This window comes from Eublepharis macularius, chromosome 4, assembly GCF_028583425.1.
Source record: "Eublepharis macularius isolate TG4126 chromosome 4, MPM_Emac_v1.0, whole genome shotgun sequence".
In the NCBI taxonomy this organism is placed as follows: domain Eukaryota; kingdom Metazoa; phylum Chordata; class Lepidosauria; order Squamata; family Eublepharidae; genus Eublepharis; species Eublepharis macularius.
The window spans coordinates 127691873-127711950 of record NC_072793.1 but is presented as its reverse complement, the minus strand read 5'-3'; the positions used below and the strand labels follow the sequence as shown (position 1 = coordinate 127711950).

The 20078-nt window shown below is 44.3% G+C and overlaps 1 protein-coding gene across 1 annotated transcript in view; it reads right to left on the bottom strand.

The window, feature by feature from the left end:
- Window positions 1-12561: 12561 nt before the first annotated feature.
- PLXND1 (plexin D1) overlaps window positions 12562-20078 on the bottom strand; it is a 216653-nt gene continuing 209136 nt past the window's right edge. The window contains exons 34-36 of the mRNA XM_054975821.1: window positions 18438-18578; window positions 17638-17712; window positions 12562-15727 (exon numbers count right to left, since the gene is read on the bottom strand). Coding sequence (XP_054831796.1) covers window positions 15611-15727; window positions 17638-17712; window positions 18438-18578 — 333 coding nt within the window. The 3' untranslated portion in view covers window positions 12562-15610. The remainder of the gene's footprint in view (window positions 15728-17637; window positions 17713-18437; window positions 18579-20078) is intronic.

Below are 20078 nucleotides of genomic sequence, written 5' to 3'. Positions count from 1 at the left end.
TAAATCTAATCCTCTTCTTACTCCTGGCCTTCAGTGTCTTATTGGTTGGGGCACTGGAGGAGATAGCCTTTTCAGGCATAACAGTGGGAAGAGAAATCCAAGTGAGACATAATGTTGTTCCTTCACAAGGAGATATTAATGCATGTAAGTGGGTTATCAACCTAAAATAATGCAAATTCCATATGGAAAGCTTATCTGAGCAGGTACAGGCAAGGATCGGATATTGTGGTCATAACTCCCTTTCTTTAAAAATAATGTTTTTTCCATTCCATTGAAATGTATTTCACATACCCCCCTTTGTTAGGGTTACCAGGTCCCAGCAGGAGTGGGTGAGGCCTGGCTCTTACCTCCTTCTTCCCTTCTGTATTTTTTACTTGCATGTGTATGCAGTTCACGGCCCCACGGCTGTGTGGGTGGGGTGGGAGCACTAGTAACTTACTGATTTGTTGATGCTCTTTGGCACCACATGATGACATCATTTTTGGCGCAACCCAGAAGAGATAGTGTCACAGCAGGACCAATTCTTTAAAACTCGGCTCAAGTCTTATTTATTTATTTAAACAATTGGCCCTGGTGAGATGCTATTGCTTCTGAGCTGCACTGGAAATGGCATCATTGCTTGGGGACACAGATGTGTTCTTGCCCATTTTGCCAGTTTACAACCTGCTCTGCTTCTCCTGCTGATCAGCTGACAATTGGTGGGCAGAGGTACAAATCACCAGGAGTTTGCTCACCATCGGCAGGCACTTGGCAACCCTATAAATTGTAAAGCAACCCTATAAATTGTAGAGGATGCATTCAAACAGACAAACCCTGGTTTGTCATTACAAGAGCACAAGCCTCAGAAGCCACATGCAGGATCCTGTGCTTCCCTCATAGTTGGGAGACTTCCTGGTTTGGAACAAATCATAGTTGTCATGTCTGATTAGAAACAATGGCTTGCTTTTGTCTATGAAACAGGATCCAACTGGACTTTTTATTATGTTCCTTTTCATAGTAATTCTATGAGGGTTCCAGAAACCCCACATGAATCCATGGCAGAGATGTACTTGAACCCTGGATTCTCATTTCCAAAAGCAACATTCAATCCACTGGGGCCAACTGGTGGTTGGCTGCTCACCTCCAAGGACCTGTTCTGAATAATGAAGCCTGTTCTGACTTGGAGAAAGACAAGGTGACCCTCTTCGATCCATATAGAAAATCATACACCAGCCTCTTGTCATTCAGTAGTTCCAGTACCCCTGCAATGCCAAGTGAAACATTTTCTTTTTGTCCTAGCTTTTCCTTGAAAGCTGGCTTGCAACCTAAATGCGGACCCAGCTGTGATGCATTAAATCTTCTCTTGCCCTTGCTAATTAGAACAATGATAAATGCCAATTGGGTGAAATGGAGCTAAGCTGAAAAGTGTATGGCAGTCTTCCAGTCCTAAGGAAAGAATAACATGGGGCTAATTAACAAAACTCAATCAGTAGTGGTGCAAGAGTAGCATGTTGTCCTCTGCTTGACAGAGCAGAGACAAACCAAGACAGAAAGTAGAGCTGAATAATTTTATTAAAACATCAGGCTGAAGGCCCACACACTTTCAGTTTTCAGCCTTCTCCTGCTGAAAACTAGACCACACTTAGAGCCAAGCTACAAGTGACGCCTGACACAGGTTGGACTCTTGTCAGCTTCCCTCAAGGTTTGATGGGAAATGTAGGCATCCTGGTCTTGCAGCTGTAATGGAAAGCCAAGCTGGAAAACCAGGACGCCTACATTTCCCATCAAAACTTGAGGTAAGCTGACAAGTGTCCAACCTGTGTAAGGCGTCACATGTACCTTGGCTCTTAGCTGCATCAGCTTTCCAGAAACAGGTTCCTTGGTCATAGCTATTTCTCTAAAGGGGCCCTGTTTCAGATAGCTGGGTAATCATGCATACATCACAGGGTCATATTTCTTTAGAAGCAAAGGACTCTGCCAAAGAGAGTAGACTGGCCTGCATCAGAGCCTATAAATACTTAATAACAAATTTGGATATATAGCTAAGTCCAAAGCAGTGCATCTGATGTAATGAAAAAGGTAGTTGTGTGTGTGCACATTCGTTTGCACACATGTATATTAAAGTTCTGATTGGTTTCACTTTCTGCTTCAAAAGGAAAAAAGATCTTAGGTTTGGGGGCTGGTTGACAGTTGACACATACAAGTGACTGCAGCATTGCCTAATGATGTACATCTGTTAATGGATCATCAGAGATCAAGTAGAGATTATTCCATCCTGTTTATGATTTTAGGGTGCCTAATGGTTTTTGTGTTAGCTGCTTCAATGAGTTGAGTGATCAGGAAAAGTAGAATATCAACTTGTATCTTAATTGCATTTTTTCAGCAGTGTGCTTTATGCAACACCAATTCAACAAAGTACATGCCTTTCACCATTATCCAGTGGCTTTTTATGTAAAGGCTACAGGAAGAGTTAGGCTCCAAAGTCAAGTTGGAATAAGGTCAGTGGTTTTTGTTTGATTGCAATGGTGTACATTTTCTCCTGGATCCTTCAAACAGTTTTTGTAAACAGTTCCTAGTGAAGCAAAGAGGTAGCTTAGGTTGTGCCTGCTATTTCCACACCAAAATATTAATAATAAAGTCTTGGGATTATTGGATTTGGCTCTAGGAAGCAAAAGTCATATGACACAACCCAAGCCCAGTCTCTCTCTGTCTTGCTAAAGGAGGTTAATTGGTTTGTTTCATGACTGAACACACACACACACTGGCAAACAACAGGCAAAACAACAATGGCTGGACTTCTTCCCTGTGTAGCATCTCCTGCGTCAAGGGTTTGGCCAATACTAGACACAGCTTCAGTTCTTTTTGGGCCAGATGAACTGGAATGGCCTTTGCACCACCAACAGTATAAGCTGCCTTGGAGAAGAAGATGCAGACCCTGGAAACAATTTAAACTGGTGCCATCGTGATAAGCAGAAGTCTTCTCCTGGTTATGTTGGGCCTAAAATAGTATTCAGGGATTAATCTCAAGCATATTGGCTTCTTTTAGTGGTGTCCCCCCAAAATGTAGCCAATTTAAAAGCTCTTGGATTTTGAGCCAATGACCATTTAGGATTTCTTTTAGTTGATATACATTTGCTTTTGTCCACATTATGGATACCTTGGAGGACAGATTGCAGCACTGCAAGATGTTCCACAGCAAAAAAAAAAGTTATGTATGAAAACATAAAGTCAAGGAACTTTGCGAAAATGTATTCTGATGTTCCTTCAGAATGGAATAAGCAAACACACATGCACATCGGCCCAAGCCATAGTTGTGCATAGTATCACCAGCTGGTGGTAATCTTAAAAGAAAGACCTGAACAGGCAAAAATTCTGTACAGCTGATGGCATGTCTTGAGGTTTCACTGCACTATATCCAGTATTCAAAATTTAGACTGTGATGCTATGTTGAGAGAGGCACCACTTTCAAGTGCCAGTCAGCAAGCCCAAATCTGCCTGGCCAAGTGAGAGAGGCTGGCAGAGAAGTGGAGAAGAGACAAGCAGAGAGGAGGAACCCGACAGTGTAGGAGGCACAAAGGGAGGTCTGATGAGGGAGGAACTGGGCAGAGAAGTTAGAAGGGGGGGGGCTTGGGGGAGTATAAAATCTGCCTTTGCATCTATACTGGGAAGAAAGAAGGCAGAGGTTATGGAACTCCTGGCATTTTCTCTTTACATTTTTCTGTTAAAAGGTTAGAATTTAGAGACTAGGGAGTAAAAGGTCACGAGCACGGGCAGTTAGTAACATTGCTCCTATATTACCAACTGGAAGAGCCCCACCCCCTCTGTCAGTCTGGCCTGCAGCATGCGGGGTGGGGGTGGGGGAGGCCTAGAGCTTGACTGAGGGAACTGCTGATTTCGCTGCAGGCCCAGAGACAGAAAGCCTCAAGAACAGTAGCAGCAGAAGCTGTTGAAGAGCACATAGGAAAGAAGCAGCCCTGTACTACTTCTTTAAGTGAACATTTTTGACTTGCTGTTTTCTTTGTGTTCCTTTGTTAGAGCTTACCTTTGTTTAGCGTGCCTGTTCTGAAGGGGTGCTGGAGATCCTACCCTTGCAAATGTTGCAGTGTTCATACCAATTATGATTCAGTTAAACTTGTAATTGTAAAGTTGTTGGGTTTATGAGAAATGTTTGTTAGTTGTTACCTTGAAAACTACCATATTTTGAGTGTTTTCTTGGTGAAGCAAATTAATGATTACATGCCAAGCCACAGGGGTCCATTGACACAGCAAGGCCAAGGTGGGTGTATAGCAAGGCTGGTTTGACAAGGGGCATCCCTCACCATGTCAAAGTCAAGGTCTTCTGGGCATGGCAAAAGATGGGTCATGCGTGTCCTTTGCTCAGCTGGCCAGGGTGAATCTGAGCGGGGCACCTCCTTTTCTGCAGTTCTGGCTTGTGCTGATAGGGACTTGCACCCACCCCCCTCTTTGGGCTTGAGTGGACAATCAGGGGGGGTTGACCCCTGGTTGGAATGCTCTGACAAGGGGCGCCCCCTCCCCCCCACACCATCAACCCACCAGGAATTTCCCAATGGCCTTAATGGCCAGTCTACCCCTGGGAAGTAGGGATACTTGAACATCTGCTGACTTGGCCCACACTCTCTCCATTGGTCACAAGCAGAGTGCTGACCCCTTGGTGGATTATTCTGCTGCCCCTGAGGGGCTCAACACTGTTTTCCAGACCAGTTCTTGTGCCTTGTAACATCTTGTTGTAGCACAGTGCAATCAGCAGTATTTACACTTGCACACCATTCGCTGATGGGAGTTGTGCGCTCTCCTCTCCCTCACAGACCCACTGTCAGCACTCAGCAACCAGCTGCTCAGACAGACTGTGAGAATGCTGGTCAATTGGCCAGTGGCCACAAATGAGCACTGCATTCCAAAGGTGCTTCCTGATTGGTGTTCATCAGGTTCCATATTGTCATCAAGGCACTTTCATGCATGTGCAGTCTTGCACAGCCCCTTTGGAGTGTCAGCACATCTGGCCACTATTAATTTGCCCAATCCAGCCATTCATGACCTGATAAGAGGAGTCGATCTAATCAGCTGTGCAGATGTGAGGGTGGCTTGCACGGCATAAGGAGTTGGAGCTATTCCATTGCTGCTGATGTACAGTAATGGAGTCATTCAGCAGCTGCTCGAGACAAAGGGCAGTGAGATGGGAAGATCCCCCACTCTCTCCAAGGAGAGTGGGTGAGGATGACCAAGCCTTGGTGGAGTGTGCAGTGACAGGTATCAGATAAAGAATTTGAGCCAGTGAATAGGAATGTTGGATAGTAGATGCCATTCATTGAGAAAGAAACTGTGGAGAACCTGAATGACCCTTCCCAGATCCTCTGTAATGGACAAAGAGTTGCTGGTCTTTGTGGACATTTTTGTATGCACCAAATAAAATAGTAAATCTGTTCTAATGTCTAAGGTGTATAATGTGCGCTGTGCTGGTGAGGATGGTGTGGGAAAGAAGACTGACAAACTAATATCCTGAGAAAGGTGAAAACTGGATACAACTTTAAGGAGAAACTGTGAACTGGGTTGGATCACCTTGTCCTTGTGAAACTTAGTGAAAAGGGAGGTTGTAATGCTGGACACTCAGCTCTCCTACCCTATGAGCCAATGTGATGGCAACCAAAACGCTCATCTTAAAGGAAAGACAGCTCACAGGCAGCCAAAAGTTCTAAGAACCAATGAGAGACTCCACTACAAAACTTCTGGAAGGAAGTGAAGATGGAGGTTAAACAAACCCTTGAGAAATTTTTTTGTAAGGTGAGAAGAAAAAACAGAAAAACCCTTAACAAAGTCATGAGTTGCTGAAATCTCAACCTAGGGAACCTGAGTGAAGATTACCATCATCCCTGAATTGCTAAAATGCAACAAGTACAGGACAAGGAACAGGACTTAGGGATATCCCCTGTGAGGAAGCCCAAATAGCAAATTTATACCACTTAGTGGCATATGACCAGCAAGTGGTTTGTGAGGGCAAGCTAAAATTTGAGCAAGCCTAGAGGACAAATTCCTTGTCAATGAACCAGCCAGCCTGTCAGATGAAGTAATGGCAGGTCATGAAAAAGAAGAGGACCTCTGTGGATTAGATCCTTCCACAGGGAGCGGAAGAGCATTCCTTGGCAGGTAAGCTGGAAGCCATCGCCAATAGACACTGGGTCAAAAGCTGCAAGGGAGCAGAACAGGGAGCATTTGGAGTTGCTGTGGGTAGCAAATAGATCTGTGTCCGAGGCCCGACACGCCGGCCTCGGTCTCCCCCCACCCCCACCCCCCCGACGACGCAGAGCCCACCTACCGGGCGGGAGAGGCCAAGGACGAGGCCCCACCGGTGGAAGAAGGCCCCAGCGGCTGCGCCGCCGCTGCGCCGCCGCCCGCCGCCGCACCGGAGGAGAGGAGCCCGAGCGGCCACAACAGCGGGCGCACTCGGAAGCGGCGGCCGGCGCGGTCAGCGCTCTGGCGGCGACGGCCCCGTCCGGGCCGCGGGGAAGGCCGCAGCGAGCGGGGCGAGGCCGCGCCGGGCTGCCAAACGCCAGCGCAGGCGCCCTCGGCCAAGCAGGAGGGCGGCCGGGGCCAGCAGGGGGGAGGGAGGAGCAAGCCAGCCTGTGATTGGAGGGCGGCCCGGGGAAGGGCCAGATCGCCCCGTCAGGGGCCTAGCCCGCCGTCCATCACAGGGCAGGAGGGAGGAGGGCAAGAGGCATTGGGGGAGAGCGGGGCAGCCCGGCTAGCAGCCCACCAACGGGGTAGAGGGAGGTGGGCCCAATGGGCTGGGATGCAGGTGGCACAGGTGTTGGGATTGATGGTGGGTGGAAGCACTCGGGGGTGAGGGTGGAGCTGGAGTGGGGAAAGTATTTAAGGAGGCTCTGGAGGCAGGCCGAGGAGGAAGGTACTGGAAGAGACATAGCAGGTGCCCGGCATCCTAAGGCGAGCACCCTGCCATTTGTCAGCCGGCTGCCCTGAAGGTTAAGGCGCAGCCAGCCGGGTGGAGCCACGTGCTGACCGGCCCGCCGGTCAGACAAGGGCCGCCCTAGTCTGAGGCCGCCTGTGAAAGAGCCTCCACGCTTCCTTGGGGACCCGCCCAGCCGCTCCAGGCTACCAGCACGGACCCGCCGGGACCGCCCCGCCCAGACCCGCCGCCAGGGGGCGTGCCACAGCCTGACAATCTATAGCAGTGCACGGGAGGAAGGTCATGAGAGCTGGTGTAGGCCCTGTGCCCTCACAGAGGGAAACCTCCAGAGCTTGAAAATGGGTGTGAGAGTCCACTTGTGATTTATGATGAGGGTGTCTTTTCTGGCATTCGATAGGCTTGCAATGTAGGTAGCTTACAAGGAGATCCCCAGTTCAAGATCTAGATAACTTCTGTGCATAGGGCTAAAGACTTGCGCCTCATTTCTTGTTGATACAGAATTTGACAGTCCTGTTTTTGGTAACCAGCTGGATGACTTTGCCTTGTAGAACAGCCGCAAAAGAAGTTATGTTTAATAGCCTGGAGTTCCAGAAGATTTATGAGTAATGTAGACTCAGCAGGGGACCAAACAGCACTAACAGAGTGAAAACTACAATGGCCCTCCCAGCCCATAAGGGAGGCACCTGTCATGACTGCTATGTCATGAGGACGAGTGCCAAATTCCCAATGCCTCAACAAATTAGAGTAATAAGACCATTAGAGTAGTAAGACCACCATGTCAAAGACTTCAATCTAAATCTGGGCATAGAAAAATACTTCCACTGAAAATGACATAAGGGGTCAAACTATCTTAAAAACTAATTATGCAGTGGCCTCATGTATAAGTGTAATTTAATGCCCTCAGATTGAGTAACCTTAGACAGATTTTTCTTATCATCTGGCAAGAGATCCAAATAGATCCGAAGCAACATTTGATAACACCCCATGACGGTCTGGTGGTTCACCACTCTGAAAGCCAAAGCCCCAGAGGGCAAGGTTTCCCCCCCCAGCCCATCCAGTTTGTGTTCCTCCTTTCAAAAGGTGACAAGTGGGACTCAGTTCACTGTTTTGAACCTCTATGACCAGGGAGTTGGCTGGCGAATGAGTAAACAAAACCTCACACCCCTCCTGGCACACTTTGTACATCTTTCCAATTTACAAGCAGAAGCTGGTATAGAGGCTGGTCTGGCCCAAAGACCTGTGGCAATATCCAGGAACCGCTGCACTACTCCTAAGGCTGCAGGCCCATGGATGTTAGAATATAGGACCCTAAGGATCAGATCCATGGGTTTCAGATCTGAACAATGTCCAGTTCCAGTGATTGTGTCATCCAAATCAACTGCTCGGCCTACAAATGAAGGTCTTCATTAGGTTAAATTGGTGTGGAGTCTCCCACCACTTTGTCGGGAGGATCCAAGAGCACATCAGATTTGAACTCTGATGGAAGAGGCGTCTTCTTCCAAATCCATATGATCCAGAACCACAGAGGAAGGGTGAGCTGCTGATGGAACTGTAGCAGCTGCAGCAGCAGTGCGGTTGGCATGGAGAGAAGACTTGAGGTGGATAAAGTCAGGTGGTTGCTGACTGCCATCTTTTGAGATCCATTCATAGGAGGTGGAGCATGGAGATACCACAGTGCCTGAGGTGGCCCCCAGAAGAGAGGAATTTTAGCTGTGAGCTAGGAGGAGGAGGCAGTCTGTCCTCTTGACTACCTGTAGTGGCTCTGCCAGTGACAACTTGGCTTGACATGGAAGGCAAAGCTGGTGGCGAAGAAGTCTTTAGTCCTGTGCCTTGACTTGGTATTAGTTTCCTTCAAGGCAGTTCCAATGAGCTCCTCAGAACAGATGCTATCCTGCATGTGGAACAAGCAGCCAGACCTGACAACAGAGCCGACACTACAGAGGATGTACGGACCCTTTTCTCAGGAAATGAGTGACTCTTAAAGCAGAGCGTTTCTGGTGCCGATAAATCCTTCCCTCAAAGCGTTGCCTTTAGTTGAGAGGACTTCTTGTTATGCACATTGGGGGATAAACTGATTACAAATGGCACAAGCACTCACATTATGTCTCTCTCCCAAACAGAACAGGCAAAAGTGGTGGTTGTCAGTCTGAGCCATTTTGGTGCCAAATTTGGAACACTTTTTAAAAAGGGTCATTCTGAAGGGAAGAATTTTTTTTTTTTTTGCTTCAGCCCCTGAAGAGAAGAAAAAATTATGTCTGAGGAAGACTGATGAATATAGAACAAACTGAGAAAAGCAAAAATGCAGAACAATTCTTTCTACACAGTGGCAAATGAAGGACTGAAGAAGGAGTATTCCTTCCATGTCATGTGCTGGTTTCAGTGGTAAGGGGCAAGGGAGCCCTCCTTGGGCTAAAGAAATTGCTGGAAAGCTTTGGAATTTTCACCTTCACGACAGGCCAGTGCATGCGAGACTGCACAGGAGCCCAGATGCACGGGCTAATATATATATAATCACATATACGGATGCGAGTAATGGTTTGGGAAGAAAGGATGCCTTTCCATAATGCTTAATCCTCTTCCATTTCAACCACCCCCATTATTAAACTTTTGTTTCTACCCCACTTCTTACCAGGGATAAACTGGGAGGAAAATTGGCCCTGGAAAATGGCCCTGTCTCTTGACTGCATTGCCTCCCCACAAAAATAGAGGGAGGGAGGGTTTCATTGCCTGCCTAGCCAAGCCCACTCCACCATAAATTTGGCTGGGCTGGGTGCTGCTGTCCACATCCTGCACATGGCCTGGCCATGTACTGCCCTTCTCAAAAAGCCACAATGTCCATAATGGCCAGCCTGCCCATGGTCCTTACCCTGTTACTGCTCTTGCTTGTCCCTTCCTCTCCAGTTTCCCAGCATTCTCAGTAATATATGAAAGACAACCATCCTCTTACAGTGCCATCCTAAGCACAGCTTATTCTTACATAAGCCCATTTACTTCCATGTTGTAATTCTGTTTATTATGGTACTGTTAGCCTCCTACCCCCAAAGCCAGGTCACGTTTCAAGTGGAATTTGTGAACAAGGGAATGAATCTCGCTCACCAGGTAGCCTTGCATAAGCCGTTCCTCAGCTCCAGCTCCCCAGCTGTATTGTGGAGATGATAACACCACTCTTGAGTGGGCACTAATCTGCCCAGAAGAGTAGTATACAACTGAACTGTTATTATATATTTGCCCTGTGAGAGGGAGAAGCATATATGCCCAGGGGCACAAGTAACAGCTCAGGAGGGATTGCCATTGAGAAGTAGAAAATGCATGGGGGCAGGGTTAATCACCAGGACACTATAGCATATATCCAAATGATGTGGTCTCTGGCTGCTTTAATTCTCTTAAAATATGGCCAATCCTAATCTTGGATATTGCCTAGTTTGATCCCAAGCCAAGTGGTTGCAAGGGGCTTTATGTATCTAGGCACCCTATGATGAGCTTGGTAAACTATAGACACTCACTCATTGGATGATACAAAAGATGGGGTGGTGGAAACACTTTCACCTTCTGGGATTTCTAAACACCAAAAGCTATCAGTATGCTCATATAACCTGTCATTTTTGCAAACTGATGCATTTGCTAGAGTTTCTGTGGGAGCTGAGTGAAATAATTTTTGATGGCAACCTGGTTCAATGTCCTGCTTAATGTGAAATGGCGAAGAGTCCAGTAGCACCTTTAAGACTAACCAACTTTACTGTAGCATAAGTTTTCGAGAACCACAGTTCTCTTCATCAGATGCATGGTTTCGAGAACTGTGGTTCTCGAAAGCTTATGCTACAGTAAAGTTGTTTAGTCTTAAAGGTGCTACTGGACTCTTTGCCATTTTGCTACTACAGACTAACACGGCTAACTCCTCTGGATCTATGACCATGGAAAGCACTGCTTAATGTGGGTTTAATTGGACTGGGAAATGCATTCTCCTTAGGTAACAATACTCTGATAGCAGCAACCAGAAATGATCCATGTGGCTTCTTAAGGATTTTAGACAGTTAGTACTTCCTCGGTTGAAACAACACAGGCCTACTTTGTGGAACTTCCTCTTCTTCCTTGCTTCTACAAATATATTCCTGCCTCAGCTTTCATCTGGGTAGAAATAAACACATGCACAGGGGAAAGGGGGGGGGGAGTACAATCTGATCTAGTTGTGCCACTCGCTCTGCCCTTGATCTTAACATATTCAAAGGACCTCTTTGTCCAGAGCCTGTGTACATCAGGTCTTGTCTGCACCTAGAGATTTATATTTATCTTCTATTTTATTCATGTTATTTATAGTCCACTTTTCTCACTGAGACAAAAAGTAGATTAAATAATAAAAGTCAATACAAACATTGGCTGGGACATTCAATAAACAATATAGGCTAAGATAGCAGGCTGATATCTAAGTCAGAAATCCTTTACAGAGCCGAAGAACAACAAAACAAAAATAATGGTGAGACAAAACATAAAACAGCATGAAACTATCCAGTAGGAGTATATACAGCAAGACAATAAACAGTAGTATAGTCTACAGTCACCAATGCATCCCTCTGAGCCATTTCCTTCCAGCACAGCCCTATCATCTGTGTAAGAAAGCCCTTCTGAATAGTTTGGTTTTGCATAGGCTGTGGAAAGCCAGGAGAGTGGGAGCTTTCCTGACTTCAGGTAGACCATTGCATAAAGTGGGAACTGCCACAGAGAATGCATGTGTACGGGCAGCTGTCGATTTTGCCCAACTGTAGGGTGACACCTTCAGAAGGCTCTCTTCAAATGAGCAAAGTTGCTATAGCAGAGCATAGGGAGAGAGGCAGTCCTGAAGATAATAGGGGCCAAGGCTATGAAATGCTTTGTATGTGATAGCCAAACCCTTGAACTGAGCCCAGTAACTAATGGGCAGTCAATAGAATGACTGCTGAATGGGACTAATATGCATGCCCTGCCTAGCTCCCGATAGCTGCGGCGTTCTGCACCAAATAGAATCTCCAAGTTAGGGGAGACATTATGCAGATTGCCTTATAGTAGTCAACTCTCGATGTTACCATGGCATGCATCCAGGTGGCCCAATTGGCGATAGGGGGGCTATATTCCATTCAAGGTCAAAGAGTTCCTCTCAACTGCTTTTATTGTAACGTAGCAAAGCCTATTCTATACTTTTCCTTTTGAACTTCAGTCTGTAATTTTTGCCAAATACCCCTCTTTGAACCATTAAACAGAGTTAATGGAATTATTAGAATGCAACTGCTCAGTCAGCCTCATTAATAGAGTTGCCAACCTCCAGGTGGGTCCTGGAGATCCCCTGAATTTACAGTTGGTCCGTTGGAGAAAACGGCTACTTTGGAGGGTTGACTTTATGGCATTACCGTCACTGAGGTCTCTCTCCTCCCCAAACCCACCACTTCTTTATCAGCTGATAGAATACAGCAGAAGGTTGAAGCCAGTTGTGTGTAAGGGGAATGGAGAGCACTGGAAGGCTATGTGAGAAGCTCATAGATTTAATCCCAGATAAAAAGCTGGTTCAGAGTTAGACTCGTCTGTTTCAATAATTTCCACAGCTGGAAAAACTATGCATTCATTTGCTTTTGTTTCTCTTCCAAACATTTTTCAGAGAGACATCCCACACAGTGTTTGAGTTTGATCACCTTGTTTTATTATAAAGATAATTTCCCAAAGATTCTGCCACTTCCATTAAACAGCAGGTAAGGAAAAAAAAACACTCATACATATAACATGACAAAGTTAAAAATATATTACAAGGGGGTTGGGTTCTGGGCAACAGCACCAACCCCTCAGCTTCTGGTTTGTAGACAACTTATTTCTTTTCAATGGTTGTAGCAAATATTTGGACAAAGAATTAAATAACAAAGCATATGCTGTAACACACACAAGCCAAGCACATTGCTTGGAGTGAACACACACACACACGCACACACACTCAGGATATAACAATTGGCAATGGAGACGTAGAGACAAGCCTCCCAAACTAAAGGACCAGTCCAGGCAGTGGCTTCCTGCACTCCCATTTGGGTGCTGAACCCCCCCCCCCCGCCCCGCAAATGACAGCCTTCTCTAGCACGAATAACCAACCAATCTTGTCCACTTTCTTTCAGCTCCCTTCTTCAAACTGGAATGTCAGCAGGTCTCTCTTTCCATGTTCCTGAGACGGCCCTTTGTGTGGAAATGTGCGATTGGCAGCTCTTCGCAGTTCCAAAAAAATAAAAAAGAGGTGGGTGGGGGGGGAACTCTTTCAAAGTTAAATGTAGCCCAGCTACATTTTATAAGTTTCTCTTCTGCAGTCATTTTCTCAACAAACTCATGGAGATTTCCTCAGTGACTGTGACATTTTGCAGTTCTTTTTCATTTCTTATATTCCTCTTGGTTTTTGCACTGGATAAAATCTGTTGTTTTTTTATATATACCGGTATTTATATACCACTAGATAAAATCCATCATGACACTTTGATTCCTCATATAACATTCTAGGCTAGGCATTTGGGAAGGATATAAAGACAGAGAATAACTACAGAAAGCAACAAGATTTTAATTTGAAAAAAAGTTTGGTTTCCACCCCACTGATTAAATCCTAGCCTCACATTGTAGCAACTCCCCTTTAGACCTTGCCTTTGGTGAGGTAGTGTAATATTTTAAGCATTATTCGGCAGTTTCTAAGCTTGGTGTTGTCAGTAGCATTACTGGAATCAATGCTCTTATAGCAAGTTTGGATTTAACTGTATGCAACGGCCACTGCCTACAGGCAGCTACCTGAGGCTAAAGGGGAACTCTGAGAGAAACACAAGCCTAGGACTACTATTGACAGCACAAAAGAAAAAAAAACCTCCCTTCCTTCTGTAGTCAGTGCAAAGGCATATGAAGAACAGCTAAGGGAATTACATTCTGGACTAACTGATACTTTAATTGTACTGGCAAACACAGAACAGACAGTAGAATGAAAATCAGTGTGCTTATTTTCCCACTGATTACAGATAGTTGTGTTGTAACATTACTCCCATGGTCTTTTAAAAATAGTTAAAAGGAATTTCTGGAGGGGATGTAATTGGAAGTAAAAGAATGGTGTGTTTGTGTCTAACTCTTTCCTGTACTCCAATCAGGCTTCCCAACCTGCCTTACCCTCTGCAGGGTTCCACATGTGTCTTTGCAAAAGCCAGATGTACAGGGGGAAATGTTGTGGAAAGCGGAAACATATGAAACATTAAAGGAGAGAAAGGGTTAGGCACACACGGCCATTGACTTCAATGGCTTTAGAAAGGTGTAACTCTGTTTAGCATTGCACTGTAATTGTAAATAACACGCTTGCTCATCTTGCTTATGTCTTCCTACTCTATCCTTAGCCTTTGGCTAAACTCTCAGATCGATTTCACATGCTTTTGGGGAAAACAGATTTTCCCCTACAGGTGCTCCACGAAAGGAGTTATGGACAACTGAGAGTTCCCTGCCATATGTGTCTGAATCAAACTTGCATTTTACACACATTTTTTAAAAAACCAAACAATATGGCTTTAGTGTGTAGGATACATGTACATGCTAAATACATAACATTGGAAGCAACCCTCTAACAGCAAAAAGAATTTTTCACCATACATAAAAGTATGTGCCTTATGCGAGACGTTGGATTAGGAACAGATACCATTTTTTACTTTATTGAAATTACCACTGGTCTTGCATTTAAACCGTGTTAACTTTGGATTTATGCTGAGCCAAGAGTTCAACTCTTCAGCTCTGTTCATACACTCTAAAATTATGGGGGGGGGGGGGGGGAGAACAAAGGGAAAGAAGTGCTTCCCTTTGACCTCAGCAAAGTATATTTTTTTCCTCCCTTTAGTGAAAAGTATTCCTGGAGCCAGATGGGCATTTAGAAGGGAATTTGTTGACTGAAACTCACTGCGCAAATCTGGGATGTTTTGGGAAACGGGAACAGCTGCACAATAATGATCCCTCCAGCAAGGTAATAGCCATTTCCATTAAGAGTAAAGTGCTTTCAGAAGTTATGACTACTTAGGAAGCAACTGCATTGTCTAGTCTGCAAGTTCCTCACCTTTTTCCAACTTCAGGTGAAGGTGTGGCTATGTTTACACGTACAGTACAAAAATAAAAGGCACAAAATACATCAAATGCAGCACGCTGTGTACAGTAAATGGATTCCCTGAAATTTAAAGTACACAGAAAGAAGAGGGGCACTGTCAGAGGGAATTCCGCAGTTGCTTCAACACCCTTTTAAAACCTTCATCTATTATTATTCTCTAAGGCTTCTCTGCTTTTTTGCCTAGCCAACCCATCTTTGCTTTCATATCCTGGCCACCACAGTCTCTTTGGGAAAATGAAGGGGAAGACAGCTGCTTTGAACAAGTGTAGGAGCTCTCTAGAAAAAGCTACTACGTTTGCAGCGCAAGTGCTGTGCTGCTGTCTGAAAGATCAAATAAATTACGAGTGTCATGCAGTGCAGATCACATAAGGGATTTCAAGCTGTTTGGTGGACAGCCCTCATTTCACCAGATGATTTAAGGAGATTGGTCAGACCCACCTTGAATTGGTTTTAGTTACCATATATATACAATAGGCTACATATTGACATACAGATACTTTGAAGAGGGTTCCCTAAAGGACAGTGCACTGTAGAGAAGGTCACTTTTAGACACGGAAGCAAATCTGGGTTGCTGTTTAAGCCTCGCTGCAGCACTCGTAGATATTGTCTTCCATGAGTGCAATCACTTGCTCAAATTTGTGCTGCAGCTGCGTTCGTCTTGTTGTAGGGTTGGAGTCCAATGCATTCACAATCTGAGAAAACAAGGAATTTCTTAAAAAAATATCATTGGTGAAAAATCTGCAATGGTTTTGAGATTACTGCTATTTAATTTTTTTTCTCTTGTTCACTTGCTCTGTGCCATTCAAGAATTTAAAACCCAGCTGGTTAAGCTCATCTATTTCCCCACTACTGTTTCAAACACAAAACCATTGCAAATTCAAACATGAAGTCTTCATTCAGACATCATGCAAAATCATGACTTAATTTATCCAACTGTGCTTAGTGTGACTGTCTGAATGCAGACCATGCCACTAACTATGGCTGATTAGGGTCCACCAAACCAAGAACTGAAGCCAGAATCTGAAGTTTGCTTGTTTTTAATCACAGTAGGTTTTGTACGATATATGAATGCAGTCATCCTGGTTTAATCCAGGTTTAATCCTGGTTTGGTCCCCGATGATACTTTTTACAAGGACGGTGCTTGTTGAATACTGTATCATGTACCACTCTGCTTTGCAATGCGATAGTATTACAGAATCATCACTTTAGGGGACAAGATTATGGCTGGGCATCACATGAAGACATAGAAGGGGCCATAGAGTTGGAAGGGGCCATACAGACCATCTAGTCCAACCCCCTGCCCAGTGCAGGATCAGCCTAAAGCATCTCTGACAAATATTCATACATATTTCATAGTAACTGAATTGACTAGTTGTATGCTATGCAATCTTTTATAAAATTATATGGAAAGATTTACAAGATATTTATTTATTTAATCACATTTCTAGACCGCCCTCCCCGTCAGACGGGCTCAGGGCGGTTTAACAACAGTTTAAAACAGTAAAAACATCATAAAAACATTAAAACATATCAAAACAATTAAAATTGGCGAGTATAAAATATTAAAATACAGCATTTTCCTGCATGGGTGGTGGAAGGTCTTCAGTGGTATGGCCGGCGAGAGGACAGCCTAGCCCCCACCAAATGCCTGGTGGAACATCTCTGTCTTGCAGGCCCGGCGGAAAGATAACAAATCCTGCCGGGCCCTAGTTTCCTCAGACAGAGGAAACAACATATAGAAACAACAGGTATAGTTAGACACTAATACTCTAAATTCACAAGTTACTAAGCATTTAATATGCACAGCTTAACAATTTGTGTGTTTTCACTGAATATAAACAACAACAAACTCATTCTCAAAGGGGGCCATGGTTCAGTGGTAGACTGTTTGCTGGGTATGCAGAAAGTCTAAGGTTCGATCCGTGGCTTCTCCAGTTAAAAGGATCAACTGGGAGGCAACGTGAAAGACCTTCACCCTCAGACCGCGGAGACCTACTGCTGCCAGTCAGAGTAGACAACACTGACCTTGATAGGCCAATGGCCTGACTCAGTTTAAGGCAGCTTCATGTATTCATGTATTCTCTGCTTTTCAGATTGTGTATACATTCTAGTTATATTTTTATGCTCTCTCTTAAACCCTGAAATGTAAAAGCTGCAAATAGGTGGAATTTTCTAGGAGAAAACATTAAAGGTTTAAACTAAAAGAAGTGTTTTCAAGACACTGGGTTTCTTCTTTCTTTTGAAATCTTACAGACCTTTAAAAACTTTGTGTGTAATCTGATATCTGGAACCAAGCTCTTAAAGCTTTTTCCAACCCAAACCAAAACAGATTTGCTAGAAAAGGAAATAAATTAATAACTGTGTGATACTATTTCAGCATCAGCCAAATGCTTAGCATCCCAAGGAAGCATCACAGCCAGCCTGAAAACAATCTTTGATATAGAGCTGAAGAACCATTAGATCAGTAGTTTAAAAGCCATTAACTTTTTCCAGAACTGATTCATGTGATGAAGGTTATATATTCGTATAATCACATGGTCACAAGAATCAGTCTTGAATGGTCAGAACTGCCTCCACCTATCAAACAAAGAAAGTCGCTTACCTGGTTGCGGTATCTCTTGGCATATTTGTAAATTTCAGTCATGGCTACATTGGTATTAAACTCATTCCGACACTTCTATAAAGGACAAAACAAATAGGGGGAGAATACTAATCAACATATACAAAGCGTAATCCATTCTGTTTGACAGAAATCAATTGCACTAAAATAGTACTTGGATTTGATTGCGCTGTAAGCTAACAACAGCATATTTGAACTCTGGTTGCCTTCTAAGTTATTTAATTAATGTGCCATACATAACTTCTGAACAGTGAAAAACAAAATTGAAACTAATATAACCAAGGTCAATCCCTTGAATGATATATGCGTGCTTTGGATTAATTTGCTTCTCTGGGCGACTCTAAAAAATATCGTCTAACACCTTTTGCCTATGGAACTTATGTAATTTTTAAATACATTTGAAATAATGATTGTTATTTCTTGGATGCGATGAAAAGTCTTTGCTCCCAGACTCCGGAATGTTGTGCTGACATAACACATACAAATAGATACAGAAAAATTCTGATATAGGCACATTATAATAATAACAACATTCAATGTATATACCTTCCTTCAGGACAACTTAATGCTCACTCAGAGCAGTTTACAAAGTGTGTTATTATTTTCCTTAGGACAATCACCTTGTGAAGTGGGTGGAGCTGAGAGAGCTCTGAGAGAGCTGTGATTGACCCAAGGTTACCCAGCTGGCTTCAAGTGGAGGAGCAGGGAATCAAACCCGGTTTTCTAGAGTAGAGCCTGCCACTCTTAACCACTACATCAAACTGGAAGAGTTGATTTCTTACCCTGGACTCCTCTGCTAGGTGTGCATTCATTTCTTGTTCACTTAGAGGTGGCATGTCATGAATCTGTTTATAATATCTCTGCACTATTTTTCTGTATTCAGGAATCTCCTTGGCATACAACAGTTTATTAGTAGGTGAATCCTAAAAGGTAAAAACGCAGAGAGAATCCATTAATATTTCAATGGCTGTAGGTGGTAATGATTGGTTCCTTTACTATCAAATTAGGAATGTAATATAAGACAGAAGCTGGATTTTTTGCTATTTGAAAGGTGCTGTTACACCAACAGAATTATACCAACAGATCTAACGTTGCAAAGAGAAGGAAGAAGACTTTTGATATCCTAGTAAGAGCTAGAAAATTGTAAGCAAAGCTGCCCATGTGTCCAGAAGCTGAACAATCACATCAGCCATTTCTCATCCCAGCAGTGTTCTTCCTATTTTGGATTAAGCAAGGAGATTAGCATGGAACAAAGGGAGAAGATCCTCTGGCTAAGCTTACTGAAGGGCTCCATGTAAATTAGTGGTTTTTTCATCCCAGCAAAAGAACAAAAATGGCTCCATGAGGCAAGTGACATACTGTGTACACACGCAACTTTATTTTGATGCTAACAATTTATTTTCCCCATGTTGCTCAATACACAATGCTTTCTTTTAAGCTATTGTATTTCTGAAAACATTTCCATCTGCTATCTGACCTCAGCTAACCTAATACAGCTTAATTCACAGTTTGACAAGGAAAAATGGTAGGCTCTTCATAGCAGATAAAAAAAATATTCATTCCCTTCTTCCCAAATAATTCATATCTTTCTTTACAACTTTACCCCATACTAACCCTAGTGAAGAGATTCCCAGTGCCTCCGGTGAGGACTGGAATGGCTCAGTTGTGGTGGTCCGCAGGAGCCTTTTCCCCACACTGCAGCTTTGCATCACACATGTTATGTGTGTGCCAGCACTGGGAGGGATGTGATTTATAACACTCTCTAATAAAATGTATTTATGCTGGAAAGTTTCAATGTCAACTCTGAAATCAGCAGAGGTATAAAAAAGGACAATAAAACACATACAGACTCACTCATTTTCTATTTTAGAGACTGAGCTTGACTCTGAATCTATATACAGGCAGGAAAAACATGTACATGGGAACAAGCTGGACAAAGCCTTGCCGAATAGTCCATGGGTTTGACCCATAAGATATGTGCACAGATTTCCATGGCCTAACTGGGCTTCTCCCTTTCCTGACTGCACTGCCCTGCACCTTAAGGTTTGAGCCAGACAACTAGGCAAGATAATTTTTAGTTTCTATCAGCGTGTCCGGGGTCTGAGGCTCAGCCCCCAGACTTGTCAAGAGGAACAGGCGGGGGACAGCTGGGAGGCAGCTACTCAGAGGGCTAGACGGGGCAGGTGGAAGCCAGCTAGCCCCACCCTCTGCTGGGAGGCTGGGAGCCCAGGCAGGGAGAGTGAGGACAACCAGGAGGGGATCACACCAGAGGGAGAAAGCCCAAGAAGCAAGGACAGCCAGCCAGCAGTAAGACAGTCAGCAGCCTTACCTGCAGTAGAGGAATGGCAGCACAGGGCCATGCCCCAGCCTGCAGGCAGGCTAGAAGGAATCAGCCAGAACCAGGTGGGGCTGAAAGCAAAGCA